The sequence below is a fragment of the Morus notabilis genome, unplaced genomic scaffold, assembly GCF_000414095.1.
Source record: "Morus notabilis unplaced genomic scaffold, ASM41409v2 Scaffold2035, whole genome shotgun sequence".
In the NCBI taxonomy this organism is placed as follows: domain Eukaryota; kingdom Viridiplantae; phylum Streptophyta; class Magnoliopsida; order Rosales; family Moraceae; genus Morus; species Morus notabilis.
In genome coordinates, this window is record NW_010360448.1 from 380,316 (window position 1) to 403,072 (window position 22,757).

Genomic DNA, 22,757 nt, shown 5'->3' on the forward strand with positions numbered 1-22,757 from the left:
TTTTAATTTAAATTAAAAATTCGAATCAGTCAAGAGTATGAAAGGAAGGAATGCTTGTGTTGAGTTTGATGTGTTTTGGTTTTAATTAGAGTACGTTTAATTTATGTATTCAGAATCATAATTTAAAATTATTTTTATTTTACGTATATTTTTTATAAAAAAAATATTATAAAAAATTATAAATCATGATTTAAAATTAAAAATGAATATAAGAAACAAACGTCATGTTAGTCCTTGAAAGGTAAAGCCAATGGTGAGCAAACGCGGGTACAGTTGTGGCAGAGCTATGTATATGTAAGGTCTGTTTGCGTTTGTGTCATAGAATGACATAATCGTCTCCAAGTGCTTACACGCCTCTTACTATTGTAATTGAACGTCTAAATTGGTAAGTAGGAAAGAAAATAGGATAAAAATATATATATATATATAAGTGATAAAAAATAATAATGATAGAAAGAAAATTATTTTTTTTTATGTTATTTGGTATGAAAAGATAAAAAAAAATTAATTTACTTTCACTTGTTTAGTATTAAAAGTTAAATTAAGAGTAAAAAAAAAATCTTACTCATAAATTACTTTTATACTCTTAAATTTTTTTGCTTGAATGTTGATGAAAAAAATAATAATTTAATAACTTTACTCATTTTAATGAGTTGTCCTCATTTTCTATCCACTTGTAGAAAGAAAAAAAATAATAAGATTCACATGTATTATTTTTCACTCTAATTTCTCTTCCTTTCTCTTTTCTCTCTTATCAAACAACTTACATTTTTATTTTCCCTCCTAAAATCCCTCCGGCTTCTCTCTTCCTTCTACTTTTCTTTCCTAACGAACATACTCTAATAAAGTCGTTGTCCTTACCCCTCGGTGCTTCATCCTTTGGACGAGGTCCACTCAGCGGTTTAGACTCTTTCAACGTACATGTACGGTTGCTGACGTACGTAATAGTATTGCCAAGTATCAGTCACTACCATGCTTCTTACCCAAAAGAAAAAAAAAATTCAAAGATGTCCTTAAGCTATGTACCCTTATTTAATATGTTTCTAAACTTTAATGAAGATTTATTTAGAGCTCATTTAAAGTTTCGTTCATTTTATCGATTTAAATTTTTAATTTTAGTTTTCTACAGTAAAAATCTCTCAAAAAATGTCGCATCTAACTTTTTCTGCTACAGTGAAAAGCTCTCAGAAAATGTCACATCTCAGCTCGAATTGAAAACTCGAATCCGCAAAGTGAACGAGGCCTAATAGTTTATTGATTTGAATTAAAATGTAATTTTATGTGAAAATTTTTTACTGTAACAAAAATGTTAGATGTGATTGTTTCTGAGAGCTTTTCACTGTAACAAAACTCGCATCGGTAAAATGAACGATACCTTAATTCTCTAAATTACGAAAGGAAAGATTCTCTAGTACGCTTGACGTACTGATAGGTTAAGTTTTTTTAACTGTTAGATCTGCATACTTTTTGACTTTTACGTGATTTTATACAGATCCGACAGACATAAAACCTGACCTACCTATATGTTGACATACCGAAAAAAATTATTTACACAAAATATTCAAAAATAACACATCCATTTATAAAACTAAAAAAATGATTACGTGACACTACTTATAATTTTATAGATGTCCCTCCATCTATTTATTTAGTTTAACTTGTCCTTTTATTGAAAAGAAAAGTATGAGTTGATATAAAATCAATAAGTCGCGGGATACTAATGAAATATAATCCGTTCATCAAGCATTTTGGACGATTTTATCTAGTTCATAAATGAAATGAAGCCTTTTTAAAATTTAAATGACATGTTAACTATAGTATATAGTTCAATGTATTATATGCAATTAATAAAGAATAAAATGAAATAAAAGTTCACTAGCTTGCATACGGGACTCTTAACAGAATAATTTTTAGAGTGTAAATAAGCGAAATTATTTGACTCTCCATGTTAACAAAGAGTGAGGGTTCGTTTAGCACGATGATTTAAACCAGAGTGATTCTAATAATGATTCTAAAACCAGAACCATGATTCATGATTTTAAGTTAAAATCATGATTATGAAACCATGATTCAGAATTATGAGTTTAAATCACTTTGAATTAAGAGGGGAGGGGTGGTTTTAGAATAATGAGTGATTCTAGTTTAAAATATCATATCAGATTTCAAATCATGATTCAGAATCATCCAAACCAAACACTGATTCAAAATCACTGTAAACAACCACTGATTCTAATTTAAGATCCAGAATCATAATTCTAAATCTATCTACCAAATGAACTCTTAGTCTCATTGAGGTGAGATCCACTTGCTCTATTTTTATGGTAAAGTAATGTATTTGAATACGAACTCTCTAAAAGGGGTTAACTCTTGTTTTGCAAGAGATACAATATGCTAACAAAAAGTAGTTCCAACTATTCATTGTCATAAATATGCATATTTCTAACATCATATTTTATTATTTAAAATCATGCCAATTTAACATGATCTAACAAGAAAATAAACCTTATGCATTAAAATTATAGCAGTTAAGTTGTTTTAATTGAAGTTCCTTAATTCTATGCCTCTGATATTTATTTGATTTATGAATAAGAATAATAAGACTATACTTTATGTGTTCCTAAATAGTATATTTAGTAAGAATACATAAGTTTTTCAAAAAAAAAAAAAATACTTGGTACAACAATTCCAATCCCAATTTTTTGTCCTAATTCTCCAGCTATCATTCTTTTACTGTCAAGTGTTTAAAAACTGTACACATCAAAAAATAATAAGAGGTTTCATCTATGCATATAAAAAAAAAAACTCAAAAGTTAATATAAAAATTGAGATTAGATTGGTATCTCTAGCATTTTTTTTTTTCAACAATTGGCATAATTAAGTAATTTGTACTTTTTTGTATAAAAATTATATTTATTTTTGGGTGCTCTGTGTTAATTTTCCTCTCAAGATTTAGAAATTTTAAAAGGTGTAGCATGTTTTTTTATTCGCACCTTTACAGGTACTCCTCAAAATTGCAGTTTCTAATTCGTGAATGTATGAACCGGTTAAAAGGGGCAATACAATATTTTTCATAGTTAAATGTTGGGCCAATCCTAGTTTATAGTCCTTGAATTCTATTTTTAATTCATTTTGGTTCATAATTTTTAAAATGTTGAAAACTTAATCTCAATGTATCAGTTGTTTCTGTTTTAGTCGCTTTTATTAATTAGGTGTTAAAAAAAAACAAAATATGCACATAATTATGACCTGAAAAATGCAAAAATAACACTACTAACTAAATATCATCAACATTATGTTATCTAGTTAACCTCAATTGATGAAACCATCTAAAACAGTAATAAACTAACAAATTGAGGTTAAACATAGGACGTTAAAGAGTCATAGATTAAAGTGGAATTAACAACAAAATCTAGAGACTATTTATTAGTATACATTATTAAAACTCATAAAAGCTATCACTAAACACAAGAAGCACCAGTGGTCTAGTGGTAGAATAGTACCCTGCCACGGTACAGACCCGGGTTCGATTCCCGGCTGGTGCATTTCAAGTTGAACTATGATGAATTAAGCGCTGAGTGTGATAGGTGGGGTCTATCACAACCGTCCGATTCTTCCGACGAAATCAAGCGCATCTGAGCTTTAACTATTTTTTTTTATTAGCATCAATTTCTAACCTCTGATGATAATTTTTGATAAAAAGATCCTTAAACTTTTAAAATATTATAATTTAAACAATCATCCATTTGTGTTAAATTTCTAAAACCGTCCGATTCTTCCGACGAAATCAAGCGCATTTGAGCTTTAACTTTTTTTTTTAAAATTAACATCATAGTTTCTAACCTCTTATGATAATTTAATCATATTTTTTTAATTTTGATAAAAAGGTCCTTAAGCTTTTAAAATATTATAATTTAAACAATCATCCATTTGTGTTAAATTTCTAAAACTCTCCGATTCTTCCGACGAAATCAAGCGCATCTGAGCTTTAACTTTTTTTTTTATTAGCATCAATGGTTTCTAATCTCTGATGATAATTTTTGATAAAAAGATCCTTAAACTTTTAAAATATTATAATTTAAACAATCATCCATTTGTGTTAAATTTCTAAAACTGTCCGATTCTTCCGACAAAATCAAGCGCATCTGAGCTTTAACTTTTTTTTTTATTAGCATCAATGGTTTCTAATCTCTGATGATAATTTAATCATATTTTTTTAATTTTGATAAAAAGGTCCTTAAACTTTTAAAATATTATAATTTAAAAAATCATCCATTTGTATTAAATTTCTAAAACCGTCCGATTCTTCCGACGAAATCAAGCGCATCTGAGCTTTAATTTTTATTTTATTTTTATTAGCATCAATGGTTTCTAACCTAATTTAATCCTATTTTTTTAATTTTGATAAAAAGGTCCTTAAACTTTTAAAATATTATAATTTAAACCAATTCGTCCATTTGTGTTAAATTTCTAACGGATTCTTACGTGTGACTTCGCGTCCTTTTTTATGTTCAAAGACAAATATGCCTTCAAGCTCACACCTAAAAAAAAAAATAAAAACAAAACAGCAAAACTCCTTTTCTGAAGGAAAAAAAAAAAAAAAACTCAAAACCCTTTTTTTCTTCTCTCTCCCACTCTCGATTCATCATCAGTGTCGACGACCAGAGGCCGTCGGAGATCTCGAGAATTGGGTCTCGAGCACGGGTTCGCCAAGCTCTGCGACTGAGGGCGGCGGGAACTGGTGAAGAAAGTACCAGATTTGCAAAGTATAAGAAGAAACTTACCGCCATTGACGAGCTTGGAGAAGCGTAGCTGAAGGGCGGTGTGCTTTTTCGTTCTCGCTTCCTCTCTTCTGCTTCAGAGTGTAAGGTCATTATTTTCCCATCAAGTGTTGGAGTGCTGAAGATTTGTTGGCTTGAGGTTGTTTTCCCCTTTTATTGAATTTCGAATGCGGTTTATTCAATTCTCATTTGGTCCATGTGAAAATTTTACAAATTTTTTGTTTTAATTTAGTTTGTTGTGAAGGTTGTCGGATTCTGTATATACATATATGTATATATTGTTGTAACGTAGCTTAGTAATCATGTAAACACGGTTAATTTGTTTGTTATGTTCATTTTGACCCAAATAATTTGAAATTTGCTTAATTGTAGCGTTCTGTTAAGGTTTTCATTTCTTTTCTTCTTCCGTGAAATTAAAGAGGTTTCGAGAAGCTAGTTTCTGAAACTCAGTTACTTGGAAATTTCATGTCAGGATTATGGTAAGTATTTCAGGATTCGAGTGTTTTATTAATGTATAAGATCATTATTTTACTAAAATTCCTTGAAAATCCAGTCACATCCATCGCACATGAGATATTCTGTTAAATAAGTAACAGAAATGGATGGAAAGGTTTAAATCGCTAAACATGGCATCGTTTACTTCGCGGATTTGAGTTTTCAATTCGAGTTGATATGTGATATTTTTTAAGTACTTTTCATTATAGCAGAAAAAGTTAGATGTCATATTTTTTGAGAGTTTTTTACTGTAAAAATTTAAAACTAAAAATTTAAATGGTGAAATGAACGAGGCAAGTTCGTTTATTTTGTTGATTTGAGTTTAAAATTTAAATTTTATTATAGTAAAATTTTTTTAAAAAATAATCACATCTAATTTTTTTGTTACGATAAAATATTTTTATATAAAGTTACATCTCAACTTAAATTAACGAATTATACAGAATATAAGGATTATTTTATCAAAATTAAAAAATAAGAATTAAATTGTCATTTAGTGAAGATCAGATCAATGATATCAATTACTTTTTTTTGTCCCCTCTCTTCATTGTGTAATATTTGGGACGTTTTCTCCTTTTAAGTTTTAAAAATTCTTTCTCATCACAAATCAAAAACTGACGTTATAGGGGTCAAGTACCAATTCTAATTATTGGGTTGGTTCAATCATTTATGACGCAAGAAAGATGTTTAGCAAAATACAACGTTATATATCTCCCAAAATTTTCGAAGCAAGAAATTTATTAGATTTTTGTTTCTAACAATTACAATATAAAATATAAATTTTTTAAGGATAGACGGTGTTTCCTTATGTTTTTGAATATTCGATTCGGTCAAATAAAATACAAAGTAACAAAACCTTTTACTTATATGACGGATTAAAATAAAACCCTACTGTAATGGTATTTTTTCACACTTTATCTTAAAATCATCATATAAAATAACTTAAAAAGGGCATGGATACTTTATTATTTGTCACAAAGCATAAGATATATGCTCCAATAAACGCTCCATTGCCATATAATTAAAGCTCCATTACAAGACAAGAGGAATATTACAAGCTTAATTTTCTCGCCCCAAAAAGAATTGATACAAAACAGGCTTAATTGTTTTTTGCCCCAAAAGAATTAATACAAAACTGGCCACTAGAAGAGACAAATGAAGTTGGAAGGGAAGCAAGAAACTTGTTTTATAGCAAACAAGAAAAACAAGAAAAAGGTAATACCAACCTTCAATTTTACTGCCATCTTTTACTAGGAGGCTTCACTGAAAGAGAGCTGGCACTAGGAGTTCTCTTCATACCTGAAAAGAGCAGCAATTGTTGGGAAAAACATTAATATCTTTCTATTAAGAGTAGTAATTGATCATATATATGTATCTTATGTACCAAGAAGAACAAAATGCTTAAATTTTACATACTTGATGAAACCTTGGAGATGCCTTTTGACAATGAGGAAGTACTCGACGTAGTTTGCTCAGGTTTCCGAGAGGGTCGAGAAATTTTCGACACAGTCCCGGGCCTGCATAGAACAAAATTTTTGCTTAATTAGAATCCTAGGTAAGCACAAGTTCAGATTTAGGTGATTCAGCAATTGAGCAAAGATATGTAAAAACTTTTTTAGTCTTTGTTTTTGGCACATTGTAGGAAATCTTATTGTACAGCATCAAACACCTTATGGTACTAATTTGTATTACAAAAGCAAAACAGTTCATTGCAATCTGTCAGACAAAAGGACAGGAATTAATTTCCCTTGATAAATTTACCAAAGCAATATTAAGAACACCAAGAAAAACTCACTTATCAGAGTTATTAGACCTTGTGCCTCCATCCGCGAAAATAGCATTCTCTGCGGAGCCATCAGTTAATTCTGTTCCCACAGAAAGACCACCATCAGAAATGTCACTTAATCTCTCCTCAGTATCTGCATCATCTTCAAATCTTAATATCTCATGATCATGATCATCTGTAGGAATGTTCTGACCTATGTCATTTTGGTGTTTAGTGTCCTCATCATCCTCCTCCTTTGACTGCTGGGAATCAGCTTCTTCGGAATAGTGCTTATCACTGTACTCCGCAGAGTTGTCGTGCTCAGAACCTGCTTTCTCAGTGAGTCCTAAGCCTTCGCTGCTTGACGGCTTTTGGCTTTTCTGAGGAGATCCTACTATAGATTCTCTGCTTGAAGATGCAGAACCGTACCTTAACAACGAGCCTGATCCACGTCTTTCGCCATCGGTTGCAGGATACACGTTTTTAAGATCTTTAAGCAATTGCAGTCTCTCAATCTCTTCATCCTTTTTTGCAATGGTGTTCTTTAGAGAAGCCACCTGCATGGTTAACAAAACTTATGTTCCGACTTGAACTCTTTAAGTAAGAAGTAAAGGATTCACTTTACTTTGGTCATTTGGGGTGATTTAAAAAATTCGGAAATGGAAACATGAATATTCTTCCATTCCGCGACATGGAAGCTACAGACTAAGTTCTTCATAGCCATGTTACCAATTAATCAAGACCACTTCTTTGGTATTTTTCATCTTTTTCAGAAAGAAGGATGATCCATTAGCAATTCTCAAAATTATCTTTGACAGGTTCTACATATTTGGTCCTCGGAGGAAAGGACGAGTAAAAGGGACACTGATTAATTCTTATTCAAATTTGAAATTATGTCTGAAGAAAGACAAGTAAATGTATAAGAGAAGAACCTGCTCCACTAATTCCCTAACATCTCTTCCCTCTTTATTGCTCTTTGCAGCACCCAGCTCAACTCCAGAGACCCTTTCAGCAAACCTCAAAGTACTTAAAGTTTCGGAATACGAATTCACATCAGGATTAAGCTGCACAAACATTAGTGCTTTTGCCTGTCCACCTATTATAGAGTAACAAGGAAATATTGTAAGCAATATAAAAATCTCATGCAAACTATAACGCAATACATAAAGCAGAGTATGACTATGAAAATGGCACCGGAAAAAAAAAAAAAAAAAAAAAAAAACCTAGAGAGCTTTGTAGAACTTGAGTGAGCTTGCTATTTCTGTATGGAACGTGAGGACTCTTTTGTGCTAGAGAGAAAATGACATCTCCAAGAGCAGATAGTGATTTGTTTATGTGCTGTGCTTCCTTGAGTCTATCACCAGTTACTTCTGATCGATCTACTCTTTCGCTTCCTGCAAGATCTACCAGATGCAGATTACCAAGAAAAGCAGCGCCAGTCTTCAAATCCAACCCGCGAACATGCACAGTGACGCAACTGTACACACACATCTAAATGAAAATCACAACTCAATCGAAAACTCATAATACTTGATGGAAATAGAGCTAAAGAAAAGAAATGGTGTACATCTTTTCAACGAAATCATCGCAATTTTCCAACAATTTATCAGGACGTGTTAAACAAATATGCTAACAAAGATTAGAGAGTAACAAACCTATGCGAACGGCTACTTCTTTCGTTAAGTGCAGTGGCGCCAACAGACCTGTTCTTTAATCCAATATCCATCAATTCTATGACATCTGAGGTTGATTTCACAGGGTGCATGCTGGCATCAGGTATAGCTAACCCATTGGGTTGAGACTGGGTCAAAATCCCAAGTGTGTGCAAATCAAGGGAAACATGATGATAGTAATGAAAGTATTCAAGTGCTACACTACATTCAAAGAAAACACATTGCTATGAAGAAAAACATGTATGGAAAGAATTTTGTTTATAGTCAACAACGAATTTGGAGTATATTTCTACAGAAAAAGGATATTTTTTCTGAGAACCATCACTTGATAGCAAATCCCTCACTTGCTCATTGTATATTTCAACCATTTGGACACCAATTTCATATGTTATGGAGCTTCTTCTATTCTGAGAGATTGCAAATAGATCATTCAACGCTCGGTAATTTACTCCCCAATTGTCTTTGGATGCAGCATTGGGACCCGTCTGAAAGTAATAAATCAAAAACCAGTTACTATTTTTTGGTTTTTGATTTTTTTTTTTTTTTTGTTTAAGTACATCATGAACAAAGTTGAGATTTGAAAAGAAGGTCTATACCATTGTGTATGTCTTCCCTGAACCAGTTTGACCATAAGCTAATATGCACACATTATATCCATCAAGAACGGACCGTATCAATGGCTGTATATCAGAAAATACCTCCGCTGCCAACAATCAAAGGAGTTAGTTATGTTAGTTAGGATTTAGAGTACTTATCACAACACACACGTTTATGAAAATCATTAGTATTTATACAAAGACCTTGATTTGTTAAATAATAACCAAGTAAGATGAAACAAAATGAAAAGAATGCAGGAGAAAACCTTGAGTTGAAGATGGACCAAAGACCTTGTTAAATTTGAACAACCGCTGACCTTCTTTCCCTGCTTTGGAGGGATTTGCAATTATCAACTCCCCATTTTCATCAATACGTTCTACGGTTGTCTTTTTTTCTTTTTTTCCTGGTAAGAATGGCCTTATCCGACAATATACTCTAATGTTTCCTTTGCAAAGAAAATAAACATGTCAATTCAAAAACTGCATTAGATATGTATAATAAAAAAAGATAAAGATGAATCAAGTAATGTCACCCCTTAACTCCTGAAGTTCATTGAACATCTTCCGGTTTTCGGCAAGAAGCGAATGGTAGTTCTGAGCTGCGTCAGACAATGCTTTAAGCTTGACTCCTGAAAAGGCCACAAATTATGTGAATATTCTATCATAAACTGTATGACAATGATGAAAGTGGCACACTTTTCTGATTGAAATTCCCACCTAAGCTACTAAATTCCTCAGCATAGCTCTCTTTTGCTTTAATAATTTCTTGCTTGATTGAGTCCGAAGATAATCTCAACTCCTGAATTTACACAAGTATTGCAAAATGACATAATGTTAAAATAAGAAAACAATTAAAGATAAAGAGTAGAAGGGTATATAAAGCTTACTCGCAATGCACCAAACTGAATTTCCATAAAGCTTTGGTAGGTGTTCTCTTTTTTGCTCCAACTTTGGCATTTCGTCTCAGAATATGACTCTAGCTCTAGCACCTTGTTCTTTAAATCTGCCAAGAGGAGCTCAAGTTCTTGTAACCTTTCTTCAAGCACAGATTTAACATCCTTTGCATCTTTTTCGTGTTCTAAGCAACGCATTTCATAACTCTTCATGGTTGTTTCCAACTCTTGCTTTAATGCTGAAATTTCCAGATTGCTTTGATCCTTCTCTTTCATCAACCTGCTTAAGTTCTCATCCTCAACTTGCTTCTTTTCTTCCCTATTGGTCTTCTCATTCTGCAGTAGGAACAAAGGTAATGCTAAAGTACATTATGAAACGCATCCACAAGTTTAGAGGTTTGAAATAATTGCCTTAAAAATGGCATATTAAAGATGGACAAATTACAAAAGTGTCAACTTGTTGCGCGATTTTTCGAATGAGCCAAAAACACTCCATGAGCTTGAGAAAAGTGACAAGTTAGTCCTTCGGTCTGTTTTCCGTCCAAAAAATAGCATCGGACAGACACACGACTTCACATGAGGTTTTTCGCCTATTCTTTGGCCTCAAACAGATGGAAGGACCAATATTACTGCTTTTATCAAGTTCAGGGGGTGTAGTTGGCACATTTGACAAATCAGGTAGTACGTTGATACTAGTGGGAAAATCAATGATGCATTTTTGTCCAATAAAAGAAAGAAGAGGAATGGTGTTACTAGATGGAAAACAGATGACAAGCAAGACAAGGATAAAATAAGACATTATGCCTTTGAGCCACACCTTCATTCTCTGAAGCTGATTCAAAACAATCTGGAAAAAAAAAAAAAAATCATTTAATAATAAAATAAAAATATTGGTAGCATTAAAGTACCTGTGTTTCAAACCCAAATATCATACCTCACTTTCTTCATTAGTCCCAGATGCAAGAGCTTCAAGTACTCTAATTCTAGATTGGTATTTCTCTTCACGAGCCTTGAAAAGGTTGTTTTGCTGCAGGCAAAAAAAAAAAAAAAGGATAAAGAGATTGATAAAGAACATTCTAAAAGAAACCACAAAATCAATAACAATAATATGAACATGTATTACAGTTCTCAAGTGCTCCGCTTGAGTGGAGATACGCCTTTCGATCTCCTGCACAACCTTTCGCAACAAGCATGCCACGCGCTGATCGATCAACGAAGACAACAAAATCAGAGAATCAGAGAATATCTAGTTGAGCAAAGAAGACTTAAATACATGCTTAAGAACACGTACATGAGGTATTTCACTGTTCTTTCTCTCAACACTTTCATCAAGAATTCCATTCACAACACTCAGAAGTGACTGAGTTGGCGCGTTCTGCAACAACAGATGCTGAAATGCATTAAAGATACATTGAACTCAAGACGTCGTCAAAAGAAACGGAGTCACGTCAGAAAGTCCGCGGATAAGATACTTACATCCAAGTTGTTTGATTTCATCATCTCCGAGATTTTGGAAGCGGGGAGATCCATGTAGTGTCCTTGTTTCAGTTGAAACACCTCGTGGAATTTGTGACCAACATGATGTGCTAAAGCAGCTGATGGTTCTGTGGGAAAGAGGAAATTGCATTCAAGTTTTTGCTGTTAAACATATATAAAGAATGTTGTTTTACAAGATCTTCTAAAGACTGGCCACATCACATTTCCACTTGTTATACATTGTAATTAATCTTGATTAATACTTAATTCTATATCTGCCATAACATTAGATGTGTTGAGATCTCGTTCATTTCACTGATTCGAGTTTTTAATTTCAGTTTTGCTATAGTTAAAAGCTTTCACAAAAAGTCACATCTAACTTTTTTACTACAGTTAAAAACTCTCATATAAAGTCACATCTTAACTTGAATTAAAAACTCAAATCTACAAACTGAACGAGGCCTGAGAAACGTACCTGACATAACGGGACTTTTAAATGCACGCTGAAATTTCGACTCGGATAATCCTTTCCTCTTCTCTTCTCCTAATAACGGCGGAGAAAAACCACCCCGCAGGCTTTCAGCTTCGCCATTACTTTTTATAACGATTTTTTCAGAAGGATCACCATTCGAGTTTCCACCATATACTTTTGTTTGGTAATCCATTATGGAATTGACGACACCAAAATTATGGGCTAACAATATGGATTTGAATTAGTCATCCATGTATAACCATTTCCAATATGAAACAATGAAACATAGATAATCGGGTTTTATTTTGTTAGGGACTCGGAGACAAGGGTTTTAGTTTAAACTTTTTTGTTTTTTTGTTTTACATTAAATCATATCCAAATATAATGTGCTATCCCAACAACAAAAAAAGGAAAAAAAGAAAACATCATTTCAGGTGTAAGATTCATACAGTTTATTTTACTTCCTTGACATACTACTGCTACAGAACAAACCAACTACAATACAGATATCTCTGATATGCTTTTAGTTCAACTAAAGGGGAAAAAAGAAAATAAAAATCCTGAATTATTTTAGTTGTGCAGATTTTGTGTTTGTCTTCACGAAATTTCATATGATTCTATGATAAAATAAGCTTCTGACAGACAAGAGATACTTCCAACCTATCTTTACATATTCAAAGTTTGGTCATCAAGACTTAAAAACCCAAAGCTCCAACAGTATTACTATGTTTGATGAACAAGAATTGAAAAACAGTTTAACAGTCTTACAATGAAATCTGGAAACAGTTCCTTCTGCGCCAAGCAAAATCGTCTATGTACGACTTCAGCTCTGCATGTAATGGAAAAATTTATGGAACGAAAAGTTAACGATCAAAATGCATCTTATCATGACGATTGCAAAAGCTTATCAATGAATTGTTAGACATTATATGTACACATTATATATATATATATATATATATATATTAGGAAATAAAAACATGAGAAAAAGGATGTATTCACCCAGAAATCTTCAACCAGATTCAATACCCAGAAAAAACTAAGAAGCCTTATTTACACAACACAAATTGAGATATCAACTTTCAAGAAAGTTTACTAGGAAGATTAATATTAAAAAAAATGAAAAATGAAAAAAAAAACTCTGGAACATGTTCTGAATTGGGGTTTTTCATACATAAGAAAAAGAAATACGCATTCAAGAGCTTGGTATTCGTGTGAAAGTACAAATAGAAATCAAGAAAACGAAAAGAAATTAGTTTCTCAATCTCCACATCTTCGAATATTCATCAGGAACTATATACGTGACAAGTAAAACAAAATACAGCTGAGAGATTATATATATATATATAAAAGGAAGTTAATCCAATAACATACCACGAAGAAAGAAATTAGTATCCTCAAAAATCTTGATTTACCAAAAATGAATGAAAATGTGAAAATCGAAAGTAAATGGAACAAAACCAATGTGAGAGCATTGTCGGCTCAAGAGAAAGGGCCACAACTACCTGAGGCCCTCCTTAAATCGAGGCTCCTCATTATTAGGATCATCATGAGGAGTGTTAAATACAAACTTCAATTTCAGATTCTTATTTGAATGCCATCTTCTTATTTTGACAAGTGTTTTCTTGATTTTCTCAAACAACCGTACTTAATATTTAATAAATTGTCATTTTTTTTTTCTATAAATGAATTTACAATTGTAATCCTTTATCTCTGTTTAACGATATCTACTTCCATTATTTAAAAAAATATAACCAGACTTATATTCCGCCTTGTTTCTTTTGCCAATTAATAAATACGAGATGCCACCGTCCCATGCAAACTGCTGAGTTTAAAGGCTTGTAACAGTGATATTTATCAATTTGCTCCAAAAAATAAAGTTCACTTAGAATCGTAAATAGAAAAAAAGAAACTTAAATAATTTTATATGGGTAAATTAGGAAATTGCATGTATATAGGCCTTTTTTATTTTATTTTATTGAAATGCTATATAGGCCATTTTTTTTTTTTTTTTATAAAGAAAACAGACAATTTCATTGAAACAAATCAACTTAGAAAAAAGAAGAAATAAACCGGGGAATAGCATCAAAATAACTTAAGTCTAATATAGAAATATTAACATGTGACGCCAGGATTTGAGCAACAAGAATACTCTCTCTAGGAACATGAGCACATTTTCAATTAGAGACAGCCGAGAGTAACCCAACAGGCGACCTTCTCGCTATATTAATCTCCAAATTGCAAGATCTAGCAAATAGGAGACCTTCTCGTAGTGCTAAGCATTCAGCAACAAAAGGCGAGAACGAACCTGGAATTTTTTTAGCCATGTAAGCCAAAACCACTTCAGAGTGATCTCGGATCAGAGCACCTGTCGCAACCAATCCAACTCCTTCTCGCACTGACACATCTGAATTTAGTTTCAGCAAACCTTCAGGGGGAAGCAAACCACTTATGAACTGGCTTAGCCCGAATCTGACTTTTCTCTATTTCCATACGCGCGCAGGTGTGAAAATCTCCAAGCACCCTAGCAGCCATCTCCAAAACATCCCTCGCTGTACGCCTAACTCTTTGATGCACTAAATTATTTCAGTTCGACCAAATAGCCCAGGCTATTACACAGAAGATCTCCATCTCCGCATTTGTGACAGAATGATTAAAGGAGTGGCCTCGAAGGACTTAACTAGAACCGATTTCAGCTTTGGCCAAAGAGCACACGAATCCCAGATTTGCAACACCTGAGGACACTGCCATAGCGCATGCCAAACCGTTTCCCGGGACTCCAAGCATCTCATATACACCTCCTCACATGGGACTTCACGAGACTTAGGTGGACGTTTGATTTATAGATTCAGAATCATGATTTAAAATTATTTTCGTTTTACGTGTATTTTTTGTGAGAGAAAAATATTATAAAAATCATAAATCATGATTTAAAATCAAGAAAGAATACAGAAAACAAACGTCCTCTAAAATTAATATAACATGGTAGCACCCCACGCACAGCACAACACATGAAAATTTTTATTTTGTTTCGAATCCGCAATCTCCAAAGAGTATTCCACCATCCCTGGCCATGCATTCCAGCCGATCCTCCTCGGTCATAATACAACCCCATTGTTAGCTTATACCCGGATTTCACGTGGCCTCGTTCATTTTATCGATTTGAGTGTTCAGTTCTAGGTTTCTACATTTTTTAAGAGTTTTTCACTCTAGCAGAAAAATTTAAATGTGACATTTTCTGAGAACTTTTTACTGTAGAAACGTAGAATTGAAAACTCGAATCTGTGAAGTGAACGAAGCCACAGTGTACGAGCCCTTAGAATCATAATGCCACATCCATTGATCCTCACTCACACTGTAAGTCAAGGGACTTCTTGATCTACTGGTGGAAAAGAAGCTTGGATAAATCCTTGATCCCACTGTATATTGACAATTAAATATTCAACCATTAAATCATCAATCCCTTCAAAAGGGGCTGTAATCGGCTTAAAAGAATGAGGTCTAGGTAACTATTGGTCAACGAAAACCTTGATAGTCCTCCCCGATCCCCTACGCCTCCACAACCCTTTAACCAATAACCATCATCTCCATAGGAGGCTCCTCCAAGTATATGAAGGATTATGACCCGCCTCTGCTTCAAGGATAGATCCATGAAGGAAATATTTAGCTTTGAGAACACTTGCTACTAGAGAATCAGGATTTTGAATTAATCTAGTTTTATTGAATGTTGACAATCTCGAAAGTCAATCCCACCTTCCCGCTTTGGTTTACAGAGCCATTCCCAGCGCATCCAATGGATTCTCCTGCCATTTTCATCCCTACCCCACAAAAACCTCGAACTAAGAGCTTGGATATCATTGAGGAACACGAAACACACTAAGAGTGTAAGTAGCCGTAGCTTGAGCAACAGCCTTAATCAAGATTTCTCTCCCCGCCATAGAAAAGAGCTTTCCTCTCCATATACATAATTTCCTCATCACACCATCCTTCACCATGTTAAAGGTAAAAATTTTATCGTTATAAAAAGACGACGTTCTATAGTAACAAAAATATATTAAATATGATATAAATTGAAAATGAGAAAAAATAGCAAAGAAAAGATTATACAAAACTCTATACAAATTATTCACACCTTAACTTCTTTTATTTATATATATATATATATATATATTTCATTAATTGAATTTTGTTTGGTGATTAAGGCAAAGTTCCATGAAAACCCCCGCCTTCTTTGAAATATCATGAACAGTTTCTGTAGGCTGAGCGCATTTTTCAAGGAAATATAGAATAACAGGAGCGTTTAAATAGGTTTGATTATTTATCGGATCATTCCCACAAATGATGGCAAGCCCAAGTACTTATCATGTGAAATGTTTGCCTTAATAAGACCGAAGCAGCCATTTAAATCTACCATTACATCTGCCTGCACGTTTGGGCTAAAAATAATCTTAGACTTTTGGAAATTAATTACCTGACCCGAAGGCTTAGCATAATCCTGCAGAACATCAACAATTGCTCGTCCCTCTTGTGGAGTGGCCTCGCTAAAGCCAATGGAGTCATCTGCAAAGAGAAGATGAGTAACTCTAGGAGCATGCCTAGCCACCGACACCCCCGATATAAGCCTTGAGGCATCCGCTCGCCATAAGAATGCAGACACGCTCTCTGCACGTGAAAGAGAGCTGAAATCATGCAAGTCTATCAAATTTTAAGAGTTCAACTTGACCTAAGAGGTTATTCTAATAGGTCTTGTGTCCTTTTGTGTATATAAACCACTTCACATTCTCATTCATTTTTCATGTGGGACAACACACATGCACTTTTTTCAACAATCTTATTCTCATGTGTGTGTTCACTGAGCTCCTCCTCAAACCAAAGTATCTAGTAGGCGGCACATCCAAGCAACACACTCTAAGCGAGAGCCAACTCCAGCATGAGAAAGAGAGCCGAAACCATACACAAAAGAAAAAGATAAGGAGAGAGCGGACAACCCTGGCATACTCCCCTAGAAGGCCAGCCCAGTCCTTGAGAGCTCTCGAAAAGCAAAAGAAAGCGAAGTGGTAGTAACATAGTCCATGACTAGTCTACGAAAACGATCACCAATACCCAGTTTCACTATCATTTGCTCTAAGAACGGCCATTCAATCCTGTTATAAGCCTTACTCATATCTAGCTTAAGACCCATCAAACCAACTTTCCCCCCACCTTACGCCTAATGGAATGCACCACCTCGAATGCCACAAGTACATTGTCGGAGTTAAGACGGCCCATGATAAAAGCACTTTATTCGAGAGAAATAATGAGCGACATGACCCTTTTAAGCTTGTTAGCCAAAGTTTTAGAGACAACTTTCTATGTCACATTACAAAGACTAATCGGCCTATAATCTAACAGCAATTTGCGATCCTTAATCTTAGGAATGAGAGCAACATTGGTTTCCATCGAGTCATGTGAGTTAAGAATCCGCAAGCAAGCTCTCACCAAATCTCCATCAACCAAAGCCCAGTTATGAAAAAGAGGGCATGAAAGCCATCCGGTCCCATTAACTTTTGAACGGATCTTGACGGAAAAGACTAGATTATACCTGTTTTAAACGGTTAGAGGTTGATTTGTCAAGAAAAAATTAAAGACTAAACAGTCACTTTACTAAATAGATTGGAGACTATTTGTGTCAATAAAACACACAAATGTTAAAAAATTTAAAATAATAATAAAAAAACCTAACGTAGATAGGACGACTAAAGATTTACTTCGAAATAATAAATAGAGTCCCGTTTAGTTCGTTATTCAAATTTTTAATTTAAATTAAAACGTAATTTTACTATAATAAATAAATTAAATGTGATTATTTTTAAAAAAATTTTAATATAATAAAATTCGAACTCGAATTCGACAAAATGCACAGGCTAAAACTTACATAGACCGACTTTTATTTCTAGTCTTTTCTGTCTTCCCTTACAACCAACTTCACCATCCTTATCTCTTCCCTCTCCAGAGAGTCGCCGGAAATAATCGACGATAAATTTCCAAAGGCTACCGGCGATTACGTCGATAGACTCTTTGTCGTCGGCCATTCTTCTTTGAACTTCACAAGCAGTGAATGAGGCTGTAGATCCGAACTTCTCGTTTTTCTCTCTGCTAGGTTTGTTTTTCCTCTATCTCTTACAGTCTTTATATTCTTTTTATCTCTCTCTCTAATTTTGAACTCAATTTTGTTCGGAACAGAAAGATGTTGAATCGATTTTGGATTGCCTTGCTTTTCGTGGTCTCATGGCACGTCGGTGTTCTAGATGCCAGTGCAGGTGATGTCGATGCACGTTACAGGTACATACATACATAGAAATTTGCTTGAGTAAAAATATTTTGGCAAGTTATTTTACATATAAAACTTTCCTATTAAGTTATTTTTACAAAGAGCTTTATACATACTTTTTTTTTTAAGTGGAATTATGTTTTTGGCAATTATCGTCAGGAATCCGTCATCTACAAAATTGAGAAGGAAGAAAAAAAAAGGAATAAACTCTACCTTTTGCACACACATTTTTCAGTTGTTGCGTTATAATTGCGTTTGGTTTTGTTCTTTAAAGATGTTGACGATAGAAGTCCTCCAACAGCCAAGAAATTAAACTTCGAATCAGACAAGCTAGTCAAAACGGATCAAAACAAGAAAAAACTCATGTAATGTAAATTGCAAGTGAAAAAGTAATGATTTATACTGGTTCGGCTTAAATTAGGCTGTTGGTTTCTTACTATTTGCAATTTGCATTACACGAGTTTCTTTGTTGTTTTGAACCATTTTGACTAGGTTTTCTGATTCAAAGTTTAGTTTCTTGATTGTTTGTAGAATTTCACCGTCAATGTTAGAAATTATTTATGTTGCCCTTATTATTTACCATAATTGGGTTGTTTGATTGTGTAAAATCTCAGCTTTTTGGATACACCTTTTAATTGACATGCCATTATTTCTTTTGGCTGTGTTGAGTAGAAATCAGTATGCTTGTCATTTATCTTGTGCTATTTCCTGTGTTTTTTTTTTTTTTTTCCTTTTTTGCATCCACGAAATGTTAGAAATTTGCATATGTTGCCCTTGTTACTGTAACAAGAACTAATAATTGGGTTCTTGGAATACTATTTTTATTTTTTATTGTTTTTTTATGTTTGTTTTCTAGGGCTTGTGTAAAAGAGTGTCAAGAAACTGGATGTGTAGGGGAAAGATGCTTTCCACACTGCAAATTCTCTTCAAAGGGTGTTCCATTTGACGGTCCATGGTACATGCAAGAGCCTCTTTATTTAAAGTGGAAACAATGGGATTGCCAAGGTGATTGCCGTTACCATTGCATGATAGATAGAGAGAAAGAAAGAGAGGCCCTTGGTACTGGTCCTGTTAAATATCACGGAAAATGGCCCTTCAAGCGTGTATATGGGATTCAGGTCCAATTCCTAATTACTATGACCGGGCAACAATTTATTTCCCTATTCATTTCGGATGTTAACTTAGTTTTGTAACATGTAATTTGACATGGCATTCGATTTATTCAGGAACCTGTTTCTGTTGTTTTCTCTGCCCTCAACCTTGCAATGCATTTTCATGGTTGGCTCTCCTTTTTCATCCTTTTGTACTATAAGTTGCCTTTGAAGCAAGATAGGAAGGCATACTATGAGTTTGCCGGTTTGTGGCATATCTATGGACTATTGTCACTGAATTCCTGGTTCTGGAGTGCCATTTTCCATAGTCGGTAAGACTCTTTATGCCTTTCTTTATCTCTGCCACAATCAATTCCCTGAAGGCAAAAAGAAATTAAAAAGTCGAGTGCCTGGTCCTGTCAACTGAGCTTGCATTTCCATCTTTCACAACACACACTCACACATATTCTCCTTTGTAGGTTATTTTATTGCTGTGTTACTGCATTTGTTTTAAGTTTTTTAACCTACACTTATCTACTGCAGAGATGTGGATCTGACGGAGAAGCTGGACTACTCATCGGCAGTGGCGTTGCTTGGGTACTCATTTATTCTTTCCATACTAAGAAGTTTCAACGTGAAGGCAGAGGCTTCTAGAGTTATGGTTGCTGCCCCGTTTCTTTCTTTTATAGCCACCCACATAATGTTTCTGAATTTCTATAAATTGGACTATGGTACGGTTCTCCTCCTTATGTAATTACTTTCTATACTAAGTAGAAACTTAGTTTAATTATCCCTGATGGTTTAGAATGTAGAGAGTAAGGCATGTTGGGTAAATGTAGGCATTTAGACATACATAGATACATGGTATCTAACACACACACGCCTACATACATATATGGTATCTACAACACACGCGCGTGCGCATGCATCCAAACCCTTCAAAAGAGAGATAAAAGCGATGATAATGCTTGATAGCAGTATGACCAGCCTTCACAGACTTGACAAATTGTCCTGTTGCCACGCCCTGCTCATCCACCTCCATCTCTGCCTCTGCCTCAAAAGTTTCCTTGACCTCGACTAAACTGTTGAAAATTCAGATTTCCACCAGTAGAATTGTTATTCTTGAATTGTGCAGCAAAATTAGCAGTAGGACCACTCAGTTCCGCAGAAACAGGGGAGTTAAGGTGCTCAAGTCTCGTTTCTTGATTTTGTAACATGAATTGAGCTTCTGAAAGAGTAAGAAGATCGGGTCTAGAAGTAAGATTGACAATAGTAGCTTCATATTCATTATCTAAACAACAAATAATAGAGTATCAATGCCAATTGACAAATAGTAGCTTCATATTCATTACCTAAGCCACAAATAATATAGAGTATCAATTCCTCGTCCGTGATACGCGGTATATAAATGAATAGAATACTGAATACTCATAAGAGAGAATTAATGAATATTTGTTCTGTCTTTGCTCTTCATTTTCTTCTCATGAGATGTATCATACAATGACTCCCGCCCTCAATACGTCTAACATTGGACATCGGAATATATTCACACACCCACTAAATGGAATTAAGTGAATAATTCTAGGTTTGCAGCAAAAAAAAAAGTGAATTATTTTCGGTCTTCCGTTTGATCTGACCCGATAAAGATTCCAAAACTATGAACTACCATGAAACGTTGAGTTGTTTCTGTTCCTACAATGGATAGTTTTAGGCTTTAGCCTTACTTCAATCTTCATTCTTTATTTCTGTTAATGGTATTTTAGACTTACTGTGATAATCTGAAAACACGTTCAACATCTTGCAGGGTGGAACATGAAAGTTTGCGTTGTCTTGGCCGTGGCCCAACTTCTCATTTGGGCAATTTTTGCTGGTGTAACTCGCCATCCATCCCGCTGGAAGTTGTGGCTGGTGGTAGTTGGCGGCGGCCTCGCAATGCTCCTAGAAATCTATGATTTTCCTCCATATCAAGGATTTGTTGATGCCCATGCTCTCTGGCATGCAACCACAATCCCTCTAACTTACATTTGGTGGAGTTTTATCAGAGACGACGCGGAATTCCAGACCTCTAACCTGCTAAAGAAGGCAAAATAGAATGTTTCAAGAATGCCTGACCTTGTAATTCTTCATTCTTGTGTCTGGGATATTAATTTAAGCTCTATTATTTATTTCTTTAGTGTAGTTTGTATCATTTCAGTTATTTTAACCCCCAAATAGCGAGTTTGAATGGATACTAATTCCCTTTTTTGCTGAAACCAATTGACAGTGTTAGTCACGGACTTGTGGTTTTACAAATAATTTTATTTACTTTTTCTTTATAAATGACGTACCAATTGATGAGTGAGATAGATTTAGTTAAACCAATACTAACAAGATTCTAACTTTGCAAAATAAAAGAAAATAAAGATTAGTTATGTCAGTAGTATACAAGTATTGAAGGCACGATGGAACACATTCTACGACCAATTTCAATGCAAATGTAAGATGAGGTGAATTGGGTTTTAAAAGCCTTTTCAAGCATTTTAAAATTATTGGTAAGTCCTCAACAAAACACGAATAAAACATGCAAAGTATGGGAATAGATATTCAATAGCCCAAAAATCAAGGTATGGGAACATAATAACAACCTAATTAAAAAAGCTCTTAGAAAATATTACATCTAAATTCGAATTAAAAACTTAAATTTACAGAGTGAACGAGGTGTTGGTTCAACTCCGAATATCAACCCATAAAGATTAACAAAAGAAAAAAAAACACCGTGATAAAGATTAAGAATAATAACAATAACAAAGTAGTCCGAGAGATGAGAGTACAACGCAATTTATTATGGTTCAACAATGTGCCTACATCTATTATCGGAAAGTCGCTTCCACTATTTGAGCAACTTTTTGGCACCAACAATAAGTTTAATTGCTGATTTGTTCCATCTGAGGATGTCCACATCCTTTGCAACTGTCACATTTCAACTTAAGAAGTTGGCTATGCTACCGCATCAAATTACAAGAGATTGATAACTTTTAATCACGATTTCGAATATCAATTGATTAACAAGAATTTCTCCTAGAGTTTGATTTGATACAATGTAGGCCTTGGAGATGAATGAGTAGGCACAAATATTTCATGCAAGTTTGGTTCAAAGTTTAGAAAACATTCTCAAGAACATATAAACACAATTTAATCTCTGGAGAAAGGAAAAAAAAATGTCTAAACG

The 22,757-nt window shown here is 34.0% G+C and overlaps 2 protein-coding genes and 2 non-coding genes across 4 annotated transcripts; 3 read left to right on the plus strand and 1 right to left on the minus strand.

Annotated features, from left to right (window-relative positions):
* Window positions 1–3,471: 3,471 nt before the first annotated feature.
* On the plus strand, window positions 3,472–3,542 carry TRNAG-GCC. The gene has a single exon. It is a non-coding gene; the product is annotated as a tRNA-Gly (tRNA).
* Window positions 3,543–3,551: 9 nt separating this feature from the next.
* Window positions 3,552–3,640, plus strand: LOC112091297. The gene has a single exon (XR_002902080.1). It is a non-coding gene; the product is annotated as a small nucleolar RNA snoR114 (small nucleolar RNA).
* Window positions 3,641–6,507: 2,867 nt separating this feature from the next.
* LOC21402880 (kinesin-like protein KIN-14K) lies at window positions 6,508–12,341 on the minus strand. Its single transcript, XM_024164519.1, has 18 exons — window positions 12,152–12,341; window positions 11,677–11,804; window positions 11,492–11,575; window positions 11,324–11,401; window positions 11,135–11,227; window positions 11,018–11,047; window positions 10,195–10,536; window positions 10,025–10,106; window positions 9,841–9,936; window positions 9,574–9,753; window positions 9,308–9,414; window positions 9,018–9,196; window positions 8,694–8,858; window positions 8,262–8,515; window positions 7,971–8,134; window positions 7,069–7,595; window positions 6,690–6,790; window positions 6,508–6,572 (listed from the first exon to the last, which is right to left on the minus strand). The coding sequence occupies exons 1-18, from the start codon at window positions 12,339–12,341 to the stop codon at window positions 6,508–6,510; spliced, it is 2,865 nt and encodes a 954-aa protein (XP_024020287.1).
* Window positions 12,342–18,056: 5,715 nt separating this feature from the next.
* On the plus strand, window positions 18,057–21,844 carry LOC21402881 (post-GPI attachment to proteins factor 3). Its single transcript, XM_010096454.2, has 6 exons — window positions 18,057–18,287; window positions 18,371–18,469; window positions 19,315–19,576; window positions 19,685–19,881; window positions 20,093–20,280; window positions 21,354–21,844. The coding sequence occupies exons 2-6, from the start codon at window positions 18,375–18,377 to the stop codon at window positions 21,638–21,640; spliced, it is 1,029 nt and encodes a 342-aa protein (XP_010094756.1). The 5' UTR covers window positions 18,057–18,287; window positions 18,371–18,374; the 3' UTR covers window positions 21,641–21,844.
* Window positions 21,845–22,757: the final 913 nt, after the last annotated feature.

Bases quoted from the DNA above. Each gene is read 5' to 3' on its own strand.
- LOC21402880 (XM_024164519.1), bottom strand. From the start codon at position 12,341: ATGGATTACCAAACAAAAGTATATGGTGGAAACTCGAATGGTGATCCT. The intron at 10,537-11,017 runs GTGTGGCTCAAA...TTCCTACTGCAG, and splicing joins ATCAGCTTCAGAGAATGAAG to AATGAGAAGACCAATAGGGA. The intron at 10,107-10,194 runs GTAAGCTTTATA...GTGTAAATTCAG, and splicing joins TTCAGTTTGGTGCATTGCGA to GAGTTGAGATTATCTTCGGA.
- LOC21402881 (XM_010096454.2), top strand. From the start codon at position 18,375: ATGTTGAATCGATTTTGGATTGCCTTGCTTTTCGTGGTCTCATGGCAC. The intron at 18,470-19,314 runs GTACATACATAC...TTTGTTTTCTAG, and splicing joins GATGTCGATGCACGTTACAG to GGCTTGTGTAAAAGAGTGTC. The intron at 19,577-19,684 runs GTCCAATTCCTA...CGATTTATTCAG, and splicing joins AGCGTGTATATGGGATTCAG to GAACCTGTTTCTGTTGTTTT.